Below are 27730 nucleotides of genomic sequence, written 5' to 3' on the forward strand. Positions count from 1 at the left end.
CAAAATAATAAATCAAGTTGTAGCATTTGCTGATTTTTAAGGTTTAGATGCCCACACTAAAAATTTAACAACCAGTTCTCATGAGCCTGTTCAAGCTTCTGCTGGCAGACCCCTATGGCCCTCCCTTTGCAGACTGATCTCATATTCCTCACAGCCAAATTGTGTTCCAGTGGAATTGGGCATCTGTTTCCACACCTTCCCTTTCCTTTCTGCTCTCTGACCTCCACACCATCGCCTGTGCCTTCCAAATGTTCCCTTCCCCTCTTCAGTGGCATTTCTACTTATCTGTTAAAACAGAACTCAAATGCTGCCTCTGCACAAAACCCTCTCTGCCTTTGTCCTTGCACGACTCACCCAGCTCATCCTTCTGTCTCTTTGCCAATGAACTTCTCAGAGAATTGTGCCTCCTTTGTAACTCCCACAGTGCTCAGCACACAGTAGTGCTTAATAATTAGGGTCCTGGGTCTAGAGCTGGAAGAGGACTTAGACATCATCTTGTTCAGTCTGTTTTAAAGCTGGGGAAACTGAGGGAGGTTAAGCCACTTGACAAAGTCAAACTAACTTTAAATGGAAGAGTTGGGATTCCATCCTGGGGGCCCTGCATTCATATCCATTGTTTTTATGACTGAATGAACGATCGAATAAATGAATAAATGAATGAATGAAATGAATAAGCATTTATTGAGCATTTACCATGTAGCAGAAACTCTTCAAAGTCAAGGTAATTATCCATCTTTACACTAGGCTGGCCCCTGCTGGTACCATGATCCTGGGAGAGCCTTGAAGCCTCAAGCTGAGGGTGTAGAACTTTGAGCCCTGTCTCCCCATACCCCCAACAGCGTTCCCTCTTTGAGACTTCTCTGGGCCTTAGCCCAAGGTATGGCCCCGAGGGCAGGTTTGAAGGCCCAGGCATACCTAGGCAAGGGTGGGACTTTGGCCAAGGTGAGGATCAGGAAGAGAGCTCCCCCCTGGGAGCTCTAGGACTCCTCCAGATCCCAGGACCCTTTTGAAGGTCTTGTCTGGGTTGGTTTCTGTCTTTGGGACTGGGAGAGGGCTGGAATTGGGAGTTTTGTTGGTGTGGTCAATGGTAGAGATGCCTGTGAGAGGCAGTGACAGTTTTGGGGCATAATGACAGGTGACATAGCCAGGTGGACTTTATGGGCAGGGTCTCTGGAGACTGACCATTTCATCTAGAGACTGGCATTGATGGTTTGTCACAGGGGCTGTCACGGGGAGGGGCTGAGCTTCTAAGAACAGACCCCCAAAAGCCAATATTTATGGAATCATGGAAGTCTGGAACTAGAATGCTTCTTAGAGATCATAAGACCCTGGGCAAGTCCCTTTACCTATGTCTGCCTTGGTTTCCTTATCTATAAAACGGAGATAATAATAGTGCCTACCATCAAGGGTTGTTGTGACAATCAAATGAGATAATATTTGTAAAATGCTTTGCAAACATAAAAGCATTATATAAAGACTATTTTTCGCTATTATCGTTACCTCAACTGATAATCTGGAGACTGGGCTCCCAGTTCTAACATTGCCTGTAATATGCTGTGTGACTTTGGATAAATGACTTAACCCCTCTGGGCCTTAGTTTCCTCACTTCTAAAATGGAAGGGTTGGATTAGATAATCTTGTAAAGATTTTGCTAATTAAAAGTTCTGTCGTTGCACAATCATCCCCTATGATATCTGTCGTCTTGGAGCTGGACTTTCAGAAGTTGACATCCCACAGAATAACACTAGGGGACCAAGGCAGAGGTGGCTAGGGGGCAGGAATGTGCTGGAACTGTCTCTTACTGATGGTTAAATTTTCAGTGCGAGCATTTACACCTCAGAAATCCTAAAGTACTACAGATCAGGGCTGGATTTACTGTTGTGTTGTTGTTTAGACTTAAGAAGGTATTGGAGAAATGTTAGTCATTCTGATTAAACTTAAAAGTGGGATAAAAAAGTTGCCCCTCTCTTAGGAGTTGGTTGTTAAACCTTTACCAGCACCCTCTGCTGAGGGAAAGCTCCACTTTTCTGTTCCTGAAGTATCACAGACTGCTGGACTTGAAGCATATATAAAGATTCCTAGGCCAGTTGAAAACAGACTCAGTTATCTCCCCATCAACCCTAGCCCAGCTGGTGAAGGATGCTAGCCCCTTGGCTCTTTCCAGACTGTCCATTCCATGACCATGGCCACCAAGGCCTCTCTCACCTTTGTCCTCTTTCTGTTCCTCCAGATCACTCCTGGAAGCAAGGCAGCTCAGTCTCAGCTCAACCAGGGGGACCTTGTGGTAGCCATTGACGGTGTGAACACGGACACCATGACCCACCTGGAGGCCCAGAATAAGATCAAGTCAGCCAGCTACAACCTGAGCCTCACTCTACAGAAGTAAGTGAGAGCCTGCACGGAGTGGAGGGTGGCAGGCCAAGACCTTAGTGTGGAGAGGGGGACCTCAGGAATGGAACAAGGACCACAGGTTTGACAGCAGCTGGGGCTGAAGACCTGTTCTGGGCCCAGCCCCAGGTCCTAAGGGGGCACCAAGAAGATAAGCACAGATTGGTTCAGCGCAGACTTGGTTCAGGATGGCAGCAGAGAAACAGACTGATTTATGCAGAATGAAGGCCTGAGCCTGGGCCTCAGGCGCCTCCTCTGCTCAGCTGCCCACTCTCAGAGCAGGTCCAAGGACTAAGCCTTCAGTGAAGGTCTTCCCCTGCCACCTCTCCCCAGGCTTCCAGGCCCTCCAGGGCACCAGCCTGACTCCTAGGGCCAGGGACTGCTGTGGCTGGACCATTAATCTGTTGTCTTTCTTCCCTTCATGCCACTGCTGGTCCTGGGTTCCCTGGTTGAGCTCCTGCCTGCCTCCTTCCCCTTTATCCTTGTCTCAAATGCTTTCTACCAGAAGAAGAAGGGGGAGGGGGATAGGAGGAGGAGGAGACAAGGGCCAAAGTGCATCTGGACACACTGATTGGCCCCAAAGTTTACAAACAGAGATTCTTTCTTTTATGCTGGTTAACTGTGGAGAACTTTCCTGGGCAGGGCCCTCTCCCTTCTCACGGCCCCAGCACAGCTGTGATTCCCTCTGTAACTATCTAATATCCCAGATCTATCCTCATCCCCTCCCTCAGAAAGCTCACTTTCCCTCATCAATCATCCGATTAAGAAGCATCTATTAAATGCCTTCTGTGTGCTAACCATATTCCTCACCAAGTTATTATAAAGAGTGTTTTGTGGACCATAGAGATGAGTTAACCATGATCTCAGATGAGGTAATGTAAGTAAAACTCTTGCCAACAGTGAAGTACTATATACTTGTTAGACAGTGGCTTAATCACAGGATGGATAATCAAGAAATCAGGAAGTGTTTATTAAGTACCTACTCTGCACCAGTCACCTGAGCTGGGTGCTAGAGAGGTCAAGACCAAAAGAAAATATTCTACGGTGATCCTAAGTAGTAACAGACGTTGTCTTCGCCACAGAAAACAGAAGAGTCATTCCCATACAGGCTTAAGGGTTGTCTGGAGCAGAAAGATGTGCCTATCAGGCATCTAGGTGGTAAAGAAGATAGAGCACTGGTCCTGAAATCAGGAGCACCTGAGTTTGAATCTGGCCTCACACTAGCTGTGTGACCCTGGGCAAGACACTTAACCCTGAATGCTTCAAAAAAAAGTATCTTCGATTCAATAAAAAGACTTACATGTTAAAATTAGTATCCTCAGAGTTTAAAACTGTCCCTTAAGATGGTGGGCTCTCAATAAATGTTTGTTGGATTGGTTTAATCTCCAATAAGAACACAAGCCTGGGATCAGGAACAATTATCCATTTAGAGATGATAGAAGCCATTGAACCCAACCCCCTCATTTTAAAGATGAGGAAACTGAAACCCAGAGAACTTGAGAAATCTGTCCAAGATCACACAAGCAATAAGTGACTGAGGCTGAATTTGAACCCAAGTCCCATGTCTCCAAAGCTAGTGTTCTTTTTCACTGTACCCTCCTGACTCTGGTTATAGGGATGGGGTAGAAAGGGCCTATGATTTTAAGGGTATGGGCTGAGGAAATCCCCTCTCCCAGGGAAGGGTGGACCCTGTGTGCCCTTGTGGTCTTAGAAATCTGCCAAGCACACTGAGAGGGCACAGAGTGGCCTGCCTCAGAAGGTGTGAGACAGTGGAAGGAGAGGCAGCTTTTCCTAATTCTATCCGCTATCCTAATTAATTCTAAGTGACAATAATCACAAGACAGTCTCTTCATCTACTCCTGTCGGCTCCTTCCCCAGCTGTCTGTCTGCTCTAACACCAGCTCACACCCTCACTCTCTGCCTCCCAGGATAGGCAGCCTTGCAGGACTGTAGGTGACAGAGGTGGCAAGAGGCCCAGATCTTTCCACATCATGGACACCGGCACCTACAGGCAGCCAGCAGGCTCTGAAAAAGGGAGGACATACCAGAGGCAGGCCAGGTGGGGCAGGAGCCTCAGGGAGAACAGATGGAATTCTGGGCCAGGCTAATTCAGAGTCCACTGAGGGAGCTCAACCTAGAGTCTGCAGGAGGGGGCCCCAGGCAGCCAGCAAAGGCCCTGGAAACACAGGACAAGGGACAGCAGGAGATATGGGGGAGGGCAATTTGTCAGAGAAAGACACCACTCGAGATAACATTCTTTTCTGGCTGCTGAGGTGGCTACCGGTATCTTTACTGTTCTTTTCCACTTGTGTGGCCTTGGAAAGTATGAGGTGTCCACTCCCTCCCTGCCAGCACCCTCCTGGCCTTACACACTATCTCCTGAATCTTCCCGTGGGTCCCCGAGAGAGCCCACTGAGAAGATTCTGTCCTTGAGGTCCCTAGCCTGCTCCTGAGCAGCAAGGACAGCTTCCAGAAGCAGACCTGCTTCAAATAGAGCCCCAAAGCCCAGGCACAGGGCTAGGAAACAAGGCAGAGGATGATGTCTGTCTCTCTTCCAATTCCCAATCCCCAGTCCCTGTAAGGAAATCCTCTTACTGGTACAGCAAGAAAAGAATTGAATTTAGAGTCAGATGACCTGAATCCAAATCCTGACTCTGCTACTTACTACCTGTATAACCTTGAGCAAATCACTTCTCTGGATCTCAGTTGCTTGTCTGTAAAATGAGGGAGTTGGATTAAGTGAATTCTAGGCTCTGTTCAAGCTATAGATATTATCAACCTAGGCAGAAAGAACATGGTATCAATCAATGACTGTGCCTACTGTGCTTGGTATAGTGCCTGGTATCTGACACATAGTAGGTGCTTAATAAATGTTTATTGACTGACTCTGTGCCAGGGATTGTGCCTGCTCTTAAGGGGGTTGGGGACGGGGTGGGAGGAGGAGAGACAACATGACCACACACAAGTGTATAGGTAAGTACAAAAGAGAACTCAAAGACTCTGCTTTGGATTCTTTCTCTGATGGCCTCCTTGCACCCAGATGGAGCAAAGATGGCAGCCTCTGTCTTTTCCTTTACTGTGCAGTCACTCCCTGGTTTTGAGGTTGTGTGCCACTTCTGAATGCACTGTGGTCACTCCTTCATCTTCTTCAACATCCCTTTTTCCCTTTCCACACACACACCATGGCCCACTGGGCCAAAACTAAGATTGGGGATCTGTTTTATTATGTAAAATATTTATCAGATAACTAACGGGAAAATAAATAAGGCAAAACAAATGAAATAATGCCTAGGACTTACCATACAGGGGAGACTTTGTAAGACAATGTAAGGAGACCTGGCATCAGAGGAACTGGGTTCAAATTCTGCCTCTGATGCTTCCTACCTATGTAACCTTGGGCAAGTCACTGAACCTCAAAGGGCCTCAATTTCCTCTACCACAAAATGACAGGGCTGAATCAGGGGGCCTCCTATCCATTTCTCCCAACTCTAGATCCATGATGCAATACAGATAGATTCATTCAGAGAGGTAATCATCTAGGTAGTGTAGTGGTTAGCACACTGGACTTGGAGTTAGAGTAGACCTGAGTTCAAATCTGGCTCACAGAGACTCACTAACTGTATGACCCTGAAGAAGTCACTTAACCTTTGTCTGCCTCAGTTTTTGCAGTTGTAAAATGAGGATAACAACAGCACCTATTTTATGGGATTGATTTGAAAATCAAATGAGATACTTGTAAAGTGTTTTGTAAACTTTAATATGCTATATAAATTCCAGTTATTACTACTACTACTACTGAGCAGATAGAATACATTCATCTGAAGTAGTATGTCATAAAAAAAGAAACCTTAACATGTCATACAAATTGAGGTTGATACATGTTCTGGTTGTGGTATCTATAAGATGAGGGTGGGGAATCCAGACAAGGACAAGGGTTCTACAGGAAACTGGAGATTTCTAATCTAATTCAATTTGACAAATATTTATAAAGTATTCCTAGTCATTAGGGGAGCTGTGCTTGGTGGGGAGTAACATGAGGTCCCTGCCCTCAAAGCTTACCCAATAATAAAGGATCATCCCTGCACACCAATATCCTATGTATACATAAATCAATATGCTACAAGGTAGAATGTGAAAGGGGGAAAGAAGAGATCTAGATGAGATTCTGTAAAAAAAAAAATGAGATCATTTCATCCTGGATTTGACCTAAATTCAGATCCCAGCCGCGCTTACTTGTGGGACTTTGGGCAGGTGACTTCATCTTTCCAGGCCTCTATTTCCTTTCCTGTTAAAGGAAGGGGGCAGCGTGGACTCAATGATTTCTCAGGCACCTTACACCTCTTATTTTATGACCCTGAGACCTATGGACCAGAGAGGCTTTCGACAGCCACCAGGGGAAGAGGCCTGGCTATGGCTTGGGAGGGATTCGAGCCTCCAGTAGTGTGAGAAGGAGGGGTTTGCTTTCCTCTCTGTTCAGAATGCTGATGGGAAGCAGGTGGGGAAGGGGGTAGAGCTCTCCCTTAGGGAGACAACCCCAGGCTTCCCCTGGGAAGACCTACCTGATACCTCCTGGCTTCTTTGAGCTCTTCTCTGTGGCTAGAGGATCATGTGTTCATTCCTCTTTTCTTTCCCTTAGACTGGGAAAGCTTCCTCAAGGCTAACGTGGCACCCTGGCTGTGGCACACCACAGAGGAGCTTTCTAGTTGAAAACACATTTTCCCCTAGACCTCCCACATCATCCTGGCCTGGCTGACTCTGGACTGTTGCTCTAACAGAGGCCTGTATACTGGCCCTAGACCCATCCCAAGCAAGGCTGGCACTGATGGGCTCCTCTGGAGATAAAAACACCAGAGGTGTTAGCCCGGGTTGACAACAGCCCCCAAGCCAGCAGCTTTTAGAGCCCAGCCCATTCTCAGTCCCTCTGGATTTCTTACCACCGCAAGCTACCCCTGGGTCTCCAAGAGGTAGAATTCATTTTCTTCGAGCACAGAGGTCTCATTGGGACACAGAAGTCTTTGAAATAGTTGAAAACAAGAAAACACTCCATTATTACCACAGCTTTCTTCTTGAGCATAGCACAAAGCCCCCCAGACTTCAGCCCATTTCATTTCTGACCATTCTGGGAAGAGGGAATGGTGTCTTCGGTTTGTGTCTGTCGGGATGCTTAAAGAGTTCGGGAGAGTTGCCCAGGGTCACACAGCAAGCCAATGGGACTCCATGAAAAAAAAAGCTTTCTTGAGAGAGTGCCCATCTGGCAATGGCTCCTGTAGCCATGACTATTTAAACTGCCTTTTGTGTGGTAAGAGGTCCCAGCTGTTTTCTTGTTGAACTGAGCATATCTCCCCCTAAGGAGTGAATATAGAGCCTAGAGGAGTTGTGCCAACGACTTCGAGATTCATAAAGTCTGTCACCAAAGAGGTCTCAATGACCCAGATCAGTAGACACCTAGGTCAGTTTCCACTAAACCATCGGCAAACCCATCTCCCAACTTGGGCAAAACATGTTGAAATTCTGTAATGGAAACAGTTTTCTCAACACAGAGCAAAGAGCTTCCTGGGCCCAGAACTACATGGCATGGTCCCACTATCCCTGTAAGCCATCTTCAGGGGGGTTCCAGGGGATCCTGGAAAGGTCACAGACAAATCTAATCGTTTAGTGGTGTCTGACTCTCCATGACCCAATCTTGAAGTTGTCTTGGCAAAGATATTGGAGTGGTTTGTCATTTCCTTCTCCAGCTCATTTTACAGATGAGGAAACTGAGGCAAACAGGGTGAAGTGACTTGCCTAAGGTCACACAGCTAGGAAGTGTCTGAGGCCAAATTTGAAATCAGAAAGATGAGTCTTCTTGCCTCCAGGCTTGGCACTCTATCCACTATGCCACCTCACTGCCCATATTTATTACTACTCTACCTTTATTCTTCAGTCCCAGTAAAGTCAGACATCCTGGATGTCTAATGGAAGGCCCTCAGAGGTCCTCTGGTCCAACCATTGCAGACCCAGAGTCCCTGCTACCTCTCCTGACAAGTACTCACCCAGTCCCTGCATAATAACCCTCAATGAGAGGAACCTTCCCCAGTCCATGGATAGCACTCCCAGGGTACACAGTCTTACTTGGGGCTTTATTTTTCCTCCTTCTTGAGAAAGCCTCTCTTCACTGCACTGCCAGGCAAACCAGGTCAGCAGAATGAGGGGCTTCAGGAAAACTTGGAGTCTGCACAACAGGAAAAATCAGGTCTCATTGTCAGAGAGGACCCATCTGTTCTTTTCCTCTGAACCCTTGGCCTTAGAAATAGGGGACCCTGGGTCATCCAAGGACACTCAGGTAATTGTGAAGATTCTTGGGGAGGCAGACATACAGAAACACTCCCCCTTATCCAAGGTCACACAACCATGATTCACAGGTCTTTCATTATACTCAAGGTACAATGGGAAGAGTCCTAGATCTGGAATCAGAAAGACCTGGGTTTTAACCTCACTTACTATTTCTGTGACTGTAGGTCAGTTCAGCTCTCTGAGACTCAGTTTCCTCATCTGTACAATGGGAATAACAACACCTGTAGGACCTACCTGACAGAGCTCCATTTGTAAAGCAAAGTTCTTTACAAGCCTTAAAATGCTCTATAAATGTCAGTTCTTGTCAGAATGAAGTTTACAGAAGCCCCTGTCCAAAGTGAACAGGATACAGTCAGGAAGCCAAGCAGATGCTTGGTCAGCACTCCTTCACAGGGATGGCAGAGTGGAACAGATGAGACAAGCCTCCATGGCCACAGGAAGAAAAACCTGAGATTTTTCAGAGACAGAGAAAGGGAGAGGCCAGTCAGGGGACCCAGAGTCCAGACCCCATCTTCTTCATAACAGGTTGTGTATTCCTTTCAGTGAGTGTAACCCCCACCCAAGACTATGGTCCCCTTTCCAGCTTGAAATGAGGCTCCAGCTACTATGCCCTGTCATCATGCTTTGTCTCCATACAGGTCAAATTGACGCATTCATCTGTTCTCAAACCCCAACCCTATTGGTCCTCTTTGTAATGACATGGTCTGATCCAAGAAATTCCCTCCTCATTTTCTCTCTAAACTTCATAACAATAACAATGAGACCAGGAACCTGGAATCTCCCAGATGAGAACACTCCCTCTACCAATGCACATAGCAACATTCTCTCTTTAATTTATAGTTTTAGACAGTTACCTAGAACAATGGTGTCCAACTCAAATGGGGCCACTAACCATACTTAAGGGTCCCTTTCAGATCACATAGTGACTTAGAAAACCACATATTAACATTATCCATTCTATTTTATTTTTATCAACTATTTCCCAATTAAATTTTAATCTGGTTGGGGTAGTACTCCCATGAGGCTCCATGTTGCTCTGCCCCCAGAGCACTGACAAGGTAAGTGACTTACCTAGAGTCACACGGCTGGTGAGTGTCAGAGGTAAGACTCCCAGGCTCATTGTACACTACAACTTTTCTTCTCTCTTATTATTGTGATTCTTGTTAATAAGAATAATTACAAAAACACTTTAGCTAACATTAATATGACATTAAACATCCTTCGAGTCCCTTCTTTTTATGAGGAATGGTTCTCCCCTAAGGGAAGGTGCAGGAGGAGGGACACATTTGGAAATGAAATTGGTATAAAACAGATGAACTTAACAAAAATGTAATTACATTTAAAGAGAACTGGGGAGACACATTTTTGGACATGAACAATGTGGGAATCTCTGTTGCCTGAGTACACATATTTATTTGTTGCAAGGGTTTTGTTCTTCTTTTAAATTAAAGAGGGGACAAGAACGAGAGAAAGCAAATGAATATTAATTGAAAAAGAAAAGAAAAGCACTGGATCCGAGTGTTCCTGGGAGGTGGGGTGAGGTTGGGCAATAGCTTGGACTGCTCTGGGCTCTGCGTGGAAGAATTCCCATTGTAACCTCGCTTCGGTTTTCCCTAGGTCAAAACGCCCCATTCCCATCTCGACGTCAGCTCCTCGGATTGAATCCCCAATGCCGGTGATTCCCCATCAGAAGGTATGTGACATCTGGCTTCATCCCCCTTCCTTCCTTACATTAGTCTTCCTCCTTCCCTCCTTCCTGTATCCAAGTTCTTGCCTTTGTCTTATCCATCTTCTGAGGACAAGGACCAGAGCCTAATGAGACAAGAAAAAAGGGAAAAGGATGCTTGAGACACAGGTGAAGCTGTGAAGGACTGATGAAGGAAATTTAGCCTGTTGGCCCCTGAAAGAAAATGTAGGTGGGAGCTCTTTTAACCCCAAGAGCAAACAAGTCTAAGCATAGTCACTGTCCCCAGATCCTCAGATCAGGGGGCCAGGAAGGGCCCCCTGATGTCCACCCAAGGATCCCCAGGTGGCCCAGGCCCTGGTATCCTGAGCCAGGAGTAGAAGGAGGAGGTATTCTGGACTTCTAATGGGCTTCTAAGACATTAGGAGATGAAGATGAAGAGGTCAGACTGGGAAAGGAGACTTCTGGCTAAGGACAGAGAAGGGATCCTCCACAGCCCAGAGAGGGCCCCTAAAATCCCTGACAATTTTCCAGGCCTTTCTTGGATGGCCTTCATAATACCCTGAGCTGCTCCCTCTTCACTTGGTACAGTTGGGCTTCTGCCTGAGTTGGGGACCTAGAGAGGGGCTGTGGGGGTTTTCTCCCCACAGAGAAGGGGCTCAGGTCTCCCCTGGCTGAAGAGGGCTTGGTCACTCAGGTCCGTAGTACTATGCCCTTAACTTCCTGGTTGTGATGTGGGTGTTGGAAGTGGGAATGCAGGCTAAGGTAAGGAGCAGGTAAGGAGTGCCATGTGGGCCTGAGGAGATGATCACAACCCTGCTTTACCTCCATTATGGTGCCTCATTGGCGTTTCAAAGGTTCTGGGTCTGGTGGGTGGGGAAAGGGCCCGAAGGGGGGATGGGGGGGGCTGGCACTCCATCTGGGGAGGGGCCCAAGCTCCACCCTTGGAGATCACTCCCTGGGGAGTCTGTGTGGATGAACCAGGCCTCTCTTCTGTTGTTACCCATAAAGTGGAGGTTGGGAGAAGGGGGAGGCCACAGCCAGGGGTGGGAAGGACATGGGGCCCTGCAAAGGAGAATTCTGAGGGTGCTGAAGGTCTTTTAGACAATAAGTAGTAAGTAGGCAAAGGCCCAGTTTGTCCTCTGGCTCCTTCCCAATCCATCAGAATTTCCAAGCTGGAAGACTTCTTGTGGTCAAAGACTTCAGCCTGTTCATTGCAGATGAGGAGAATAAAGCCCAGAACCCGAGTCCGGTCAGAACCTTCTCTGTTAAGCTGGTCCTTCTCCTGGCCAGGCAGAATTCTCCAGTATGCCTGGTCCCCAGTCTCACTCCAACTTTAGCTTGAACATCTGTAAAATAAGGCAGATTTGGAAAGGCATTGTGGTCAAGTGGGTAGGACACTGGACTTGGAGTCAGGAGATCTGAGTTTGAATCCTGGCTCAAGCTGAAGACCCTTAAGCAAGCAACTTGGTGTCATGGCCAAAGGGCTGGATCAAATTGGGAAGACCTGGTTTCAAATCCACTTATGAGTTGGGAACCAGCACAAGTCACTTAGTCTATTTTTGCCTTAGTTTCCCCATCTGTAAAATGACTAAGATCCCTTCCACCTACAAAACTATGATTCTATCACTTCGTTTCATTGGGCTTCTGTTTCTTCATAATTGAAATGCAACTGTGGGACTAGATAATAACTCCTATTTGTCTATTATTTAAAGTTTGCAAAATGTTTCATCAAAACAATGCTTGTAAAAGTATCATTGTATCAATCCCATTGTTCAGATAAGGAAACTGAGGCTCCGACAGTTTAAATGACTTTGTCCTTGATCACATGCGTACTAAGTATTTACGGTGGAATTCAAAGTTAGCTTCCAAGCCCATGGCTTCACCCACTAGACCACTCTGCCTCTGAATGCTCTCAGAGGCCCCTTGGGGTTCTGTTAAACGACTTCAAAGGTTCCCCAATTCTAAAAGTGGAGGCCCCCAACACTACAGGAATGCCTGTAGCTCAGGATGTGGAAAGTGCAGCTTTCAACTGGCTAGGTGACCTGCAGGGCGGGATGGAGAGTCTGGGATGGAAAGTCTGGGACAGCACTTTGAAATTCCCAACCTTGACTTTGCCTTGTGGAATGAAAGGAAGGAGGCCTAAAGGTGCAGTTGGAGCGCCCTCTGCAGGTCATGCTAAGTGGATCAGGCCCTGAAACCTGTGTTCTGAAAGTGACAACTTTGTTGGCATCTGGGCTTGGGTGCACACCCCAGCCCTCAGCACTGGGGGCATAGCTCGAAGTTGGGAGGAGGGGGATCCTGGAGTGAGTCACTGAATTTCAGGTAGGTGTAAGTACTGATGTCACTGGTCTTCGTGGGAAGTACAGAAAGGGAACCCTCCTTGAATACAAAGAATGACCCAGCCAATTTAGGGAGTGACAAGAAGACTAGACCTAGGGTCAAAAGCCCTGGGTTTGAATCCTGGTCTGGCACTTACTATCTGTGTGACCCTGGACAAATCTCTTTATCTCAGTGTCAGTTTCCTCATCTGCAAAATGGGACTAGTAACAACCCACAAAAGTGCCATGCCATCTACTATGGAAATCTTAGGTGGTTGTAGTTTCCTCCAAAGAACTTTATACCAAGTTATTGTCATGGGGGCCGAAGCGGGCACTGTCTGGAGATTCTCTCCAAACTGTTCTTTTTCTCAAAAAGCTCCTTGCAGAGGACTGGAAGTCCTTGCTCTGAAAAAGCATGGGGAATCCCTTAAAGCAACATCCCGCTTTGCCTGGGGTGTTCTTGGGTTTCATTTGCATGTTGTCATAGTTACCAGGTACATTTCCCCCCACCTCCAAATCAGTAAATCACAGAAACTCAATCTAATATGTACCTGAACGACAATGCTCCCTAAAACAGCCCCAATAAATGGCTGTCCAGGTTTCACTTGAATACCTCTAATGACAGGGAGCTCATCTCCTCACGATGCAGTCCATTCCACTTTGGAAAAACTCCTAATTGTTAGGAAATTTCTTCCTTTTATGAATCAAACTGTGTTTTTCTGTCAGATCCCTTGAGTAAATGTCTTATCCAGGATCACACAGATAGCAATGACTGGAGCTAGACCCTGGGCCCAAATGTCCTGACTTGAGGACCAGCACTTAGTGAAAACCAGGAAAGAGCCTCAATCAGTCATCAGTTTTGTACTGAACCCCTCCACATGGGAAGAAAACCCTCAGGGAAGTGTATAAGACATGTCCTCTGCCCCCAGACTTCTTGGGGATTCTTTTCTTCCTTGACAAAAGGGCAAGCACCAGAAGACAATAAACTACCCGTGTCATCTTGGTCAAGTCACTTAGCCTCATGATCTTCAGTTTCTTCACCTAATAAATGAGGGGATTGGATGACATGGCCTCCAAGGGCTCTCCCGGCTCTAGCTCTAAGATCTTCTGGGCCTCAGTGCTGATTGGTGGGGAGCCCCTCCAGAAATGCAAAGGGAAGGACCTGCAGCAAATCAAGCTAGCAAGCATTTATTAAGGGTGTTTGATGGAAAGAACAAGGCCTGGTAGTCAGGAAGATCAGAGTTCAAACCTGGCCTCAGACACTGACTGTCTGGGTGACCCTCGGCAAATCGCTTATTCCCATTTACCTCAGTTTCTTCATCTGAAACAATGAGCTGGAGAAGAAATGGCAAAGCACTCCAGATCTTGGCCAAGACAACTCCAGATGGTCTTGAAGAGTCTCACAGAACTAGAAAACTGTTGAACAACAATGGGCAGACTTGCTAAGTGTTGGGAATATAAGTGCAAGCAGAAAGACAATGCCTACTCTCAAGGAACATTCTAAAGGGGAAAGACAGCACATAAAATGAAAATAAGGTGGGGAGGGGGCAGAGCAGGATACCAGAACATGGGGAGCCTAGAGAAAATCCAGAGAGCAGGGAGTGAAGCCCAAGGAAAAACAATGACATTGGGTGCCCTGGGCATCCTCCTGAGAAGGGAGGAACCAGCCAAAATTAGTCAAAGGGAGAACAGCTAAGGCTTCAGAAGCCAGAAGTACAGAGCAGGTGGTAGCTGAGATGGGCCTGGACACAGAGAGAGAAACTGGCTTATTTTCATCTGGAAATTGGGAGGGCAGAAATTCTCCCAGTAAATCCTCAGGGCTTCTTTCAAACCCTGAGTTTTAGGGTTCTTTTGCCCTTTGCCCTTCCAGACTAGAGTAAGCTCAAATTCAAGACCTGCAGGAGCCCAAGCCTCCTGTCACTGCAGGATGCCCAAGCAGGAGCTGGGGGAGTAAAGAAGGCAGCCACACCAGGCTCACTGCTATGACTTTTCAGACTGATTAGCCTTGAGGCTAATGATAATAATAGCTAGTATTTATAGAATGCCTACTATGTGGCAGGTACTATGCTAAGTGCTTTACAAGTATTATCTCACAAGTATGATCCTTAGGAGGTAGGTACTGTTATGATCTCCATTTCACAGATGAGGAAACTGAGGCAAGCAGAGGTTAAATGACTTGCCCAAGGTCACAAAGCAGCTAATAAGTGTACAAACTCAGGTCTTGCTCGCTCCAGGTCCAGCATTCTATCCATTAGCTGCCCCAGAGCTGTGCCTAGCTGAAGAGAAAGACTTGGGACTCTTAAGGCTCGAGAACAGAATATCCCATGAGGCTGTGCCAGTTAGCTAGAATTTGGTCCTCTGCTCTTCCCTTCAGCGATCCTGCCCTCAATTAACTCATGAACTTATGACAATTGTACTGTGCCTTTAACTCTACCAAGATTTCAAGACCAGACCTATGAATGGGCAGAGAGTGAAATAGGCCAGTTACAAACTGGGTGCCTTGAAATGACATTTTTCCAGCTCTGTAATTGTCTCTGTTACCTAAGGCAAAAACAGTTTGTGGAACAAGGTGCAGTGTCATCAATGAGAGTCTGACTGTGGGTGCAGTAAAACCAGGAGTGAGCATGACCCTATGCCCCAAGGGAGTCTGGCCTTGGAGGCATCAGGGCACCTTTGGTAGGGGTGTGCCAAAGGGCAACAGAGGGGAGAGGGTATTGGGAGAGAGGTACTTGGGTAATGGGACTGGGGGGTTGGTGTGGGCTTGGGACAAGTGGTCTACACTGCAAAGTGGACCTTACAGGGGTACTGGTCTTTAGGGGAGCAAGTATGTTTAATCCCACCTCCATGTTGACCTGTTGGATCAAATTTTCTAGTGACTCCTCTGCCTTACTTTGCCCTTATTCTTAAGCAGAAATTCCCTCCCTAGGTACCAGAGCTCAGAACTGCTCTCCTTGTTTGGTGGAGCCACAACTTCCCTAAGTCCCCTGGAAACCTGACATAGGCCCATCTAACCTGCTGCTGGCCTCTTGGTCTGTGAAGCATGGCTGAGGAGTGCTTGGCAGCTGCATGAGAAATCCCAGCAAGTCCCGCCTTTGACACTTACTCCCTGTGTGACCTTAGATAAATCCCTTAATCTCTCTGGGCCTTGTTTTCCTAATCTGTGTAATGATGTGTTGGACTAATTGGCCTCCAAATCCCTTCCATAGCCAGATCTAGCTAGGATCACTGGAATGATGCCACTATGGACAACCTACTCTCCCTCCTTGCCCCCCACCCTTGGATCCTTAGGCATGGGCTTAGCTGCATTTGATTTTTCCAAAAGTATTTCCTTGCTTCTTTATTCAGGTGTAAACCAGCTCTCAGAGGATGTGAGGAGCCACCCTGATCACCAGCCTGTGGGGGCTGGAGACAGGCAACACCCCACAAACAGGTTTTCTCTTCCAGGTTCTCCTTTGGTAGGGGGATAAAATGTGGAAGCCATGAGTCTGAACAAAGGGGTCTGAGCACTGAGGGTGGGAGGGCACCTGGGCTGTATGCCACTATCCCTTCTATTACAGACAGCCGCATTCATACTGGAGTAATGCTTGTATCTCTCTGATGACTCTTTTTTCTTTGCCCCCTTCCTCTGCCCCTGCCCTCTTGCATGGTGGCTCCCTTGCTCCAGGACCCTGCTTCGGAGATGAATGGCAACTTGGCAGCTTTAAGCTCTATCCCCAGCCCCAAAGTGGGTTCCCGCACCCCAGGGGTGACCAATGGAACAGGCTTAGGGACTGTCAGCACTCAGGAGGTCCGTCAGACCTTTAGCTCCTCCTCCCAGGCCACCATCATCTCCTCCCACATGGTGACCTCAGAGCCTTCACCTCCAAGAGGGAGTCAAGGGTTGAAGGCAAATCCAGAGGCAACCTCTGACAGTCTGAGCCCCAAGGTGCAAGTGGGCTCCAGGCAACCAAGACAGTATAACAACCCCATTGGCCTGTACTCGGCAGAAACGCTGAGGGAGATGGCTGAGATGTATCAGCTCAGCCTCAGAGGGAAGGCACCGAGTACAGAACTGCCAAAAGGGTAGGTACTCTCCTCTCCACCTGTTCAGTGACACCACATGCCCCCTCACTGCTTACCCCTAACCCTACTAGGGAGCTCTGGGTCCTTGGTGCTCTGACTAGGTCCTGTTGTATTGACTTTGAGAGGCAAGTGCTTTTTAATCCATCCAGTGGAGTTCAAGTTAAATAAAGTGAAGAGGTGTTTACCAGTGCCTACTACCAGAGTGGCATAGTGGATAGAGGACCAGTCTTGGAATCAGGAGGGCCTGAATTCAAGTCCTGCCTTTCATAGACACTAGCTGTGTGACCATGACCATGTCCCTTGCTGTCTCCATATCACCATATGACTGTATGTTACAGATGTGTTGTTGCTTCAGTAATTGCCATTACTGATAAAACTTGAGTCCCTTAAATGCACATTTTGACTGTATGACCTAAAACAAGTTACTACCTCATAGTGCTCTAGTCTAGAGATGTCAAACTTGTGACCAAGCCGAACCAGATCAAAATGTAATTGGGAAATGTTTAACACAATAAACAGAAATACAGCACAACACAGATGATTTAACTTGTGATTTTCTAAGACAATACGCAGCTTAGAAATCTTTTTCTATTTGAATTTGACATGTCTACTTTAGGTAAATTCCAGAGTTTATAAATTGCAGAGATGATGATGCTGAGCTTCTCTGGTAGGGGTGACTTCCTCATCTGGGGAAATTCTCAGGTATAATCTATTGAATATATCATCAGCTGGACAAGGGACAGCCTCCTAGTGTTCCAGACAACTCTCTACCTGCATTGGTAGAGGGAGCTGATAACTAAGAGCTCCCTAGAACAATTTCTAATTAAAATTTTTAAAAAAAGGGAGGAGTACCCTTCTGAGGAAAAAACGTATAATGCAAAAGAATAAAGACAATACCAGGCCAATTCAAGCAAGACTTCATGAGTTAGAATGGAACTCTCAGTGTAACTATGGTCCAAAGCAAAGTCAGCCTAGAGTAGGCCAAAGCAAAATGTTGTGAAAGTAGCCACCCTTCACATCCGCAAAAGGAGTCATCTATGGCTCTGCCTGGATCCAGGATAGCTCAGTTTGGTGCTGCAGCAGGCAATGTTGTAGGCCCTCAGTGTATTAGCAAAAGAGGGGAAGGAGGGAGGAAGACACTTCAGGTTGGGGAAATGTCACAAGTCAAAACAGACATAAACATGAATATGATATAGGTAGGAAACTGTGAAGAGAGTGACCTGGCTGGAGTGAGGGACTCCTGTTGGGGTGCTGTGGGACATAAACCCAGAAAGGGAAGTTGGAGCTAAATTTTGGAAGGCCTTGGATGATAGGCAAAGGAGCTCTGACTGAGCCTAATAAATTATCCTTTTTCCAAAAGTAACAGATTTGACCAAAGAGGCGGTGAAATAACAGTGAATATTGAAGAGGAGGGCTCAGATATATATCCTTAAACCAGAAAGGGGAAGCATGGTGGATAATGTCTGGAGGAGAGGCAGCATGAGATAGTGGATAGGGCATTGGACTTAGAATGAAGAAAACCTGAGTTCAAAACCCTGGACAAGTCATCTAGCCTCCCAATAGTTCTACTTCCTCATGTGTAAAATGAGGGGGCTGAACTTGATGGTTTCTGAGGTCTCTTCTAACTCTGAATCTATGATCCTATGAGGGAGAAATGAGTCATATTGTACTGGGATTAAACTAGAGCCTACTTGGCCTTAAGGAATAACTGAATGATGAATTGGAGCTTCAGTTATTTGAATATTAACTCCTGTTTTTTCTCTGCTGAAAGACTCCCAAAGGTCTAAGTGCTCTCCTAGCTAAGATGGCTTTCATCTCTTGCTAGGAACAGGGCTAAAGTAGTCTGATCTAGTCAGTCAGTTGGTTGGTGAACAAGTATTTATTAAGTTCTCTCTATGTGCCAAGCACTATGCTAAGTGCTGGGTCTACAAAGACATGAAAAAATATGATGCTTAGCTTATGCCTTGGTCTTTGGATCATATTTCTTTTCAGCTTCTAGAGAGGAGTTGAAGAGAGAAGAGCAGGCAGAGTAGTAAGCTTGAGAAAAGAGATTTGAACCCACAGTCTGTGCTTTTTTCACTGAAATTAATTTGTGAATAGGGATTGTTTCATTCTTTGTAACTCTGGCCTAGGCTAGAGCTGTGAATTGAGAGAAAGGATGAGAATCTGTGGTGCCTGTGTAGCTGACCATAGTCTGGTGGATTACTGAAAGATCTCTTCCTTTCTAGGGATTGACTGGTTCAGTGAGGCCTAAGGAAACATCATTCATGCCAGATTTTCTGTGACCATTGGTTCAAGGGTGTGTGCAAAGTGTTTTTGGTGTGCAAACTTGGGGGTTGAGCTATACTGTGGGGTTGGATTACTCTGATATTTGAACATGCTGGAACATCATGGGATTCCCCATTTTTGAAATTCTTTCTTTTGTGGAAGGACCAAATAGCAAAGCAAATAATTACCAGGAAACAGTGGCAGCCTCCCTCCCCACAAATCCATCCAAAGACATTCATCATGGGTGTCTGTTAGGGAGCTAGGGATGGTAGAATGGCAAGCCTACAAGGCCAGGTGGACATGTCCTCCACCATGGGGTTGGACTGTGATGACAGAATGTGAGATCCTTGTGAGTAGGGATTATTTCATTTATAGTATTTGTAACCCCAGTCCTAGCACATAGTAGGTGCTTAATAACTTCTCATTCATTGATTGGTTATTGGTAATGGGGAATATCTTGGGGCAGAAAATTCCTTTGGGGTCCACAAGAGAGCTCGTTCTCCAGGTTTAGATGGAATCCATTCATCAACCAACAAACAAATGCCAACTATGGACCAGGGACTGTGCTAATCAATGAGGAGACAGGTACCAAATAAAACATGTCCAACTCATAAGGAGCTTACAATGGGAAAAGTGCCATCTTTGGAGTCAGAGGTTAAGGGATTGCCTTCCACCAGTGATGGTCTGACTTGTGTGCCCCTGGGCAAGATATTTGCCCTTGCTAGACTTTAGGATGTGTAGCTGCTTCTCATTTTTGTGGTTACAGAATCTTGCAGTTGGCCAAGAAATTGGTATAAATGTGTTAGCTCTGACGCAGCCTTGAGTCTGACTGCGGTGACTTGGGTGAGGCAGGGGGAGTCACCCTGAGGTGGTACAAGTAGCAGGTTCTCCTCTCCAATACTCCAGAAACCTGCTTGATTGTTTCAGGGTGAGAGGGGCAGAAGAAGGGGGCCAGATGCACAAGCTGAGGCTCTAACTGTGGGGAAGGGGCTTTGCTGCCTCCTTTGGAGGTCAAAGTGCTGACCAAGTATTTCCTGGATCAGATCCTCCATGCCCAGCACATGCCTAAAATGGAAAAGGGACCATAGCACCTTCCTAAAATATCTCAGCTTGAGGATATTTTTGGTCTCATCCAGGGTTCAGAGGGCAGATGGAATTTTCTTGACTCGAAGTGTCTGGAGATATATTAGAGGATCAGTGCCAGGGAGGGGATGGAACCAGGGGGTTAGGCTTCCTGGGGATTGGATATCAAACAGAGCCGCCATCATGATCTGGCACCTGGGTCTAGGAAACTGGGTGGGACCATGATTAGCAGTCACATTCCAAGCAGCAAGAGTCTTCGCCTCAGTAAATCTAGGAAGGCACCAGTGCTTCTCATTAAAACCTCTTTGGTATTCTTCATTTCTCCCCCACTCCACATTGCCCCCATCCTTCTTAGCTGCCGCTAAATTAACTGATCCTGAGATGATGGAGTGACTTGGCCTTCCCAGGGAGGTCTGAACCACAGAAAAGGAGTCCAGAATGGACAGTAATGAATGATAAAGAATAAATAAAGAAGAGAGTGTTGATTTAGTGGCAAGAGCCTGTTTCCCCTCTTGGGACCACAACTTTCTCGTTTGTAAAATAGGAAGTAGTGTGGTGCAGTAGAAAGGACTCTGGCTGTGGAATCAGAGGCTCTGGATTCAAATCTTACCTCAGATGCTTTCTCCCTTTGCTCCCCTGGGCTTCATTGTCCTCTTTTGTAAAATGAAAGTTTTGAACACAGTGGCCTGGGGGGCAGGGGGGGGCAGCTTCCAGATCTAGGAGCCTCTGGCCTTTGATCTACTTTGACAGGTAGTGAGCTCCCTATTGCTAGTAGAGCTCAAGCAAAAATTGCATGAGTACTAGTGGGGAGTGTTATAGAAGCTTCTGGAAGGGCTTGGACTAGATGACCTCAGTCAAAGGAGCTTATCCCCCCAACCCTGCCGACTCTGTGATTCTAATTTAAGTAACAGTGACACGTGGGTGAAGGAGATATTTTAAAACAACCTCCAGACTGTACCATGGGCCAGCTTTGCTCTGACTAGGAACTGCTGCCCTCTTCAACCAAGCCTGCTCCTCTCCCCTGCCTCTCCTGTCCTCTCCTCTCCTGTCCTCTCCCCTTTTCCTCTCCTCTCCTCTCCTCTCCTCTCCTTTTCCTCTCCTCTCCTCTCCTCTCCTCTCCTCTCCTCTCCTCTCCTCTCCTCTCCTCTCCTCTCCTCTCCTTCTCTCTCTGTCTGTCTCTCTCTCTCCCCCATCCCCACTGTCCCCATTGCCAAGATAGGAATGTAAGAAACATACATGGAGTCTGGACAGAGGAGGCCTTATAATCTCCACCTGCATCCCCAACCTTCTCTAGCTTTAAGATTCATTTCCATCCCAGCCCCATCCCAGTCAAAGCCATCCGAAGATATTAAGGAGGGGAAGGAGTACTGGATTTGAAGCCAGAGGATCTGGGTTCAAATCTCCCTTTGGTGTGATCTTAAAGTCACAATGTCTTTGGGCCTCAGTTTTCTCACCTCTAAGGTAGAAAGGCAAGACTAGATGATGTTTAAAAGTCTCTCTGGCTCTCAGTCTTATCCATCTAGAGCTTCTTCCCAGGTCCGAGAGAGAGAGAGAGAGAGAGAGAGAGAGAGAGAGAGAGAGAGAGAGAGAGAGAGAGAGAGAGAGAGAGAGAGAGTGTAGGGGAAGGGGAGCGGGCGGAGCTCACCTGAGAAGACACTGAGTCCCTGAGGACCCTTCACACACTCAATGCATCCCTTGCGTTTCCTAGGGGACTTGTTTACTTTGATTCAAAGAACTTGTCCTCCAGATGATTGATTGTGAAAAGTCAGCTCATCAGTTGGAATCTCAAACTATAACTCTGGGTGGGTCCTGCCCCACAGAGGCCTTAAACCCAGGGTGGAGGGAGGGGAAGCAGGAGGAGGAGAGGTAGCTCATGGGGCATTGTCAGCCCACCTGGCTAGGAACCAACCATGTTCATTGGCCTAGAGGCCTCTAGGTCTGAGGGGTGAGGTAAGTGAGGTGAAAGAGAGTGCTAGGGTGACCTTGCCCAGTCCTACTGCGTTCCCAGCCTCTGTCTCGGGAGGAAAGACAGTGATGCTGGGAGGGAGGACGTGGGGGCACTCCTCCAGGGTACAGGAAGGGACCAAGAAACCCACCAGCTGGTAACTTCCCATTTTAACTCATTATTCTTATTAAACAGGTCCTAGGCTCAGCCATTCCTACCTTCTAACTGAATATGGGTATTGTCAACACCCTCCAAATGCCACCTGTTGGTGCTTTAGGGAAAAGTCTAGCTATCCTCGCCCTAGTTAGGGCTCTGAATCTGGGTTCAAATCCCACATCTTATCAGCTCTATGACTAAGGCCTAGTCACTCAGGTTCTAAGAAACTCAGTTTCATTATCTATAAAATGGACCTCATATTTGTCATACCAGCCTCACAGGGTTGTTGTAAAGAAAAACATCTAATAAGATAGCATCTATAAAGTGTGATGTAAACTTAATGCTATAGAAACGTGAGTGGTCTATAGCTCCTATGTCTTCCCCTGAGATCTTCCCTGGGAGCTCAATTTGGGGAAACTCTCTGGTTGAAACGTCTTTACAAGGGCCTTGTAAAGGTAATACAGGTATGGGGATGGGGGGTAGAGGTGGGGTATTTCATCTATCTAGATAGATATTAAAGGTACCAAGAAAATGTTCCTTCCTCTCACCTTATGGCCTGGGGCCCTATGAGAGCTGGTCTGGGTTTCCCTGGGTTTCTTCAGCCCCCTTCTAGCCACCCCCCCAAACCTCCTCAGAGTTGTTGATCCACCTTTGCCCAATTTACAGAGTGATGGGGCCTTCTCTGGGGTAAGGGGGGACAGGACAGTGGAAGATGGAGAAATGAAGACTCTGTCATCACACATCACAATGTCTCCAGCCCCTAGACCAATTTACCAATACTCAGAAATAAATTCTGAGGGCCTAGGATGAGCCAGGGCCTGGAATCAAATCTGGCTTCTGAGCCTCGCTCTGAAACTTTCCGGGATTTCTGGACTCAGGCTCTCTCTGTTGCATCATTCCACAATGAACTCAGACCCCACTCTGATTTCTCTGTTTCTTCTGTCTGTTCTTTTCCCCAGGTTATAGTCAACTCTCCTGCCAAGTTAGTATCGGATTGAAGTGTGCATAAATGAAAGCATGTGTACATGTGGGTCTGTGCACGTGAAAGTATATGAACATACATTGGTGGTATTTGCATGTCTCTATGTGACAGAATTGTACAAGAATCTGTACACATGTGTGGGCAAACATGCATTAGGTATAAATATATTTGTGTAGCTGTGTGTGTACTACAAACACAGGACAGGTACACAAAAAGACACAAATACATGTATATGTGTCCTCACATGGAAACACGCATGTCCATGTGCACATATACACTACTGATCCCCAACATATACACACGTACTTATTCTCGGTTTTCATCAATATACACAATCACAGAATGTGTGCATTTCTGTTTACTCACATATATACACTACACAAACAGACATGTGCTCACTCTCATATATGCATGTACATATGACCTACATTTAAAGCATTCATAGGCTCTCATGCCTACAAATACATCCACTCTGTATTTTCATACACACACATACACACAGTCCTATTCACTCTCCCATACACACAGACACATGTAATGTGAATATGTTTCTATGTGTGATAGGAAAGGTCTGGGTTACTGTGTTCCAAGTGGAGTAGGAGCGTGGCTCGCATGGGACTGTATTTCCTGCCATGTTTCTGCCATGCCTGGCTGGCTTCAGGAGTAGGCTGCTGTCCATATCACTGACCATGTCATTGGCTGTCTTTGTTTGGTCCCTGTCCCCTCCCCCCAAAGGGGCTTCATCTTCCCTTAGCCCCTCACCTAAATTCTCTCTTCTCAGAGTCAAGCCTTCTTCCTTCTTTTGACTTCTTGAAGTCAGACCAGCCCACTCATTCCAGAAATCCCATCCCTGTTACGGATGCTTGGCCAAGTTGTCCTGCATGTACCTGAATGTCTCCCTCCCACAGAGTCGGCTATCCCCAGACATATGACCTTTAAATGTCAGGGTCTGGGCTCCTGGGGCAAAAGCTCCAGGTACAAGCCCCCCTTATGGAGCACACCCTTATGGAGGCCACAGACCAGGGAGCCACACTGGGTCTTGTGGAGAGTGAAAGCCAGGGGGATCTGGCCTCTGGGAAAGTGGGTCTGGTCAAAGCTGCCTGCTGTCTGCTCCTTGGATAGTGGCTTTGCTCTGATCTGCACAGAGGGTCCCTGCCAGAGAAGCAGAAGGATCCCCAGGAGCCAAGAGAAACACAAGCCCTCCTGAAGTTCATGGCTGCACTGTTGCCCCTTCAAGAGACTCTCAGAGGGCAGAGAATGCCGAGGGATTGAAGATCAGGGCCATTCTCCCTGAGGAGACTGGGGCCCCCCATTTCTCCAGTGCAGGACATGGCAGGGATGCTCTTTGCTTCTGGGCCTTGGATGGCATGGATTGGGCTGAGTCTGTCTGCTCTTCTGTCTGTCTATCTGTTGACCTCCACATGAGCAGTCCTTGTTCTTCCTTATCCTGCCCTGTCCTTGATGCCAGATCTGTGCAAAGTGAGATATCTGACAGAGTCTTATGCGCATAGGAACCCTACAAGCATCCACAGCCTCCCTGGGCTTATCCCATGAAGCAGTCTAGTTAATTCTAGGGCAATGAAGGAGACCTTTGGGAGCTGATGGCATTTCAGGCTTCTATCCACTGGAATCAAGCTAAGAAGGCCTGTGGTAGCCAAGACAGTCACTTTTTCCACAGGCAAGTCTAACCCCAAGGTAGAGCCTTTTCAAGTCAAGTAAATGCCTACTGTATATCAGGTGCCATGGCAGGAGCTGGGCATACATTCTGTTAAGATGCCCTCTCTCTCGGTGAGAAGTTGGGCAGCCTTTCCCAACTTTCCCAGTCTGTCCCTGCTCCATGATTGGGCCTAAGTAGTTGACCCTTTTCCACTTAGTCTCAGTGTCTTTGCTTTGTAAGATATCTCTCACCAGCTGGCTCAGTATCCTTTCTTTGATTTCCTATCTAATACTAGATCCTCTGTCCTTCCTTGTTTTCTTATTTCCTCCTCCCTTCCTTCTTTTCCTCCCGTTCTCTGCCTACTTCCCACCCCCTTTGTCACTCTCTACCCCTATGTTCTCTCCTCCCTTCTCCTACCCCCAGTGCGGAGTACCAGGAACGCTTCAATCCCAATGCCCTGAAGGACTCTGCCCTGTCAACCCACAAGCCCATTGAGGTGAAGGGGCTTGGGGGCAAGGCCACCATCATCCATGCCCAGTACAACACGCCCATCAGCATGTACTCACAGGATGCCATCATGGATGCCATCGCTGGGCAAGCCCAAGCTCAGGGCAGCGAGTTCAGCGGGTAAGAACCTAACCCCCACTGTGCCCATGACTGTGCCTGAGAGAGGCACCTGTCCCCTTTCCTGGCCTAAGATCCTCCTATTGTACCTTTGCCTGGAATAGGTCTCAGAAGACCTTGTGCCACAGATCATTTTATGGATGAGGAAACTGAGGCCCAGGAAGGTTAAGTCATGTGAGCAAGGTTACATCTGTCTATAGTAAAGTCATGGGGAGCTGCAGAAGTCACTGCCAGGAAATATACCTGGCCAAGGGGAAACAGGAAGGAACGCAAGTAGGTCATCACGATATGCTTAAAAATACAGGACAACCACAGACGCCAGATTAAAGGGATCTGAGTAGGTGACCAGTTGCAAGCCTGAATACCACTGGGGCAAATATTATCTTGACCTCTTCATTCATGCCAGAAACAGCATCTTTCTATAGAGCCAGTGATCACCAATGTGCTCTGTTCACGAGACTGTCTTCTGACAGATGATCCCTTCAATTGCCTCTGTCCAGAAAGGGCAAACCAAGCACTATCTGGTCAAGGTGAGCTTGTGTCTCGTGTGGAAGGCAACTGGGACAAGAACTGTTGTGAATCTCAAAATCACCTGGCAATACTTGCTCTTGGTCTCAGGCCCCCTCCTTCTTGTCTTTGATTTAAGAGTTCTATCTGAAAGCCCCCTTTGAGTATCTTGGGCCTTTGGTAGACTGGGAGCTGATCATTCCTTAGTCTCCCTACATGACTTCCTGGCTCTGCTCTCCTCCCATTGAGCCCCACAAATCTCTTCTTTCTCTGCACGTCTTGGTAAGGTCAGCAGAAAGGAGAAAAAAAGTGATTGAGAGAAGGGGAAAAAAATTAACAGGAAGCCCTCCTGGCAATCTCTTGGGGTCACTGGGCTGTCTTATCATTCACAACTTTTCATAGTCCTTGGGTTTCCTCTAGTTGGGTTGTTGAAAAATGCTAGGGAAGCAAAGGAAAAACCTTTTGGTTTCCTGGTAACAGGGGAAGGGCATATATTTGGGGCACCCACAAAATAGCTCACAATTTGATTAGTTTCAGTCCCAAACACCAGAGGCAAGATCAGCTTGTTATGTTGATTCCATACATTCTCTCAAAACTTTGAATGTTTTCTTAGAGAAGGACAAATCTCAGTAGATTTTTAATTTGGAGGAGGGGGTGGGAGTGGAGGGAAAGAGGACAAACTCCCAGAACCAAATCTAGACCATCTCAGAGACTATCTCTGTGGGACTTGGGCGATGCCTAAGCACAGTTTTCTCTGTCTTTTCTTTTTCTTTTTTTTGATTTTTTACACATGAGATGGAAAATAATCTACTGCTTCATTTCTCTACCTTGTCAGGCTAAGATCAAGAGTAGGAAGGCAGCTCTGAAACAAGAGTCCAGAGCTGGGATGTTTTCTTGTGAGAGGATTCCTTCTTGGTGCAAGACTGATCACCCCAAGTGGCAATCTGTCTTGAAGATCAGGCTCAACACCAGTAGATTGGTGATACAATTGATGGTGCAACAAAGAAGGAGAAAGTGTAGAACAGGATAACACCAAAAACCTCTCTTGCTGCCTAGACCCATTTTCAAGGAGCCCTGAGAAGGGGACTCCATGCATTCTTCAATCGATTTTCCATCCAACCATCCAAAAGCCGATTAATGTGTAAATTTTCAAAATTGGACAATTATCCATTTTGGGGCAAAAGGGTTATGCCTCTGTCCTATACTGGATAGTAGCATACTCTACTATCCCTACAAATTGAGAGAACATTTTAAAATGTTGGTTCCATGTCTTTGAACTCAAAAAACATGTGGGCTAGGGACAGTAGAGGGGGCCCAAAAGCAAACTGTTATATATATGCTGTATGTATGTGTGTGTGTGTGTGTGTGTGTGTGTGTGTGTGTGAATGAAGTTGACCTGGACATGTATGAGTGAGGAGGAGCAGAAGAAATATCCAGTAACTTTACAAGGGTCCAACTTCCATAGCAGAATGCTTGAGCCTAACTGAGGGAATCACAGAGTCACTGATTTAGAACTGGAAGGGTCCTCAGTGGGGGTCATCCAATCCAAACCACCAACTTATTTCACAGCATGGGAAACTGAGACAGAGAGAGATTAAGTAGTATGACCAGGCAACACAGATGACAAGGGAGAGGGCCAGAACTAAAACCTTGATCTCTAACTCTATGTCTTTCCCCCTTTCCATTGTACCTCAGAATACAAAGCTTGCCCTTTGAACTT

At 46.8% G+C, this 27730-nt stretch overlaps 1 protein-coding gene across 8 annotated transcripts in view; it reads left to right on the forward strand.

Annotated features, from left to right (window-relative positions):
- The window catches only part of LDB3 (LIM domain binding 3), a 112729-nt gene that overhangs the window by 29256 nt on the left and 55743 nt on the right, over positions 1 to 27730 (forward strand). For 5 of the 8 annotated variants that reach the window (XM_072628556.1, XM_072628559.1, XM_072628560.1 and 2 more), the window contains exons 3-5: positions 2231 to 2382; positions 10339 to 10414; positions 16391 to 16788. In XM_072628556.1, coding sequence (XP_072484657.1) covers positions 2231 to 2382; positions 10339 to 10414; positions 16391 to 16788 — 626 coding nt within the window. Of the gene's footprint in view, positions 1 to 2230; positions 2383 to 10338; positions 10415 to 16390; positions 16789 to 23199; positions 23223 to 25302; positions 25507 to 27730 lie in introns of all 8 variants that reach the window. The other 3 variants (XM_072628558.1, XM_072628561.1, XM_072628563.1) reach the window with 1 other exon arrangement.

This window comes from Notamacropus eugenii, chromosome 1, assembly GCF_028372415.1.
Source record: "Notamacropus eugenii isolate mMacEug1 chromosome 1, mMacEug1.pri_v2, whole genome shotgun sequence".
Lineage (NCBI taxonomy): Eukaryota > Metazoa > Chordata > Mammalia > Diprotodontia > Macropodidae > Notamacropus > Notamacropus eugenii.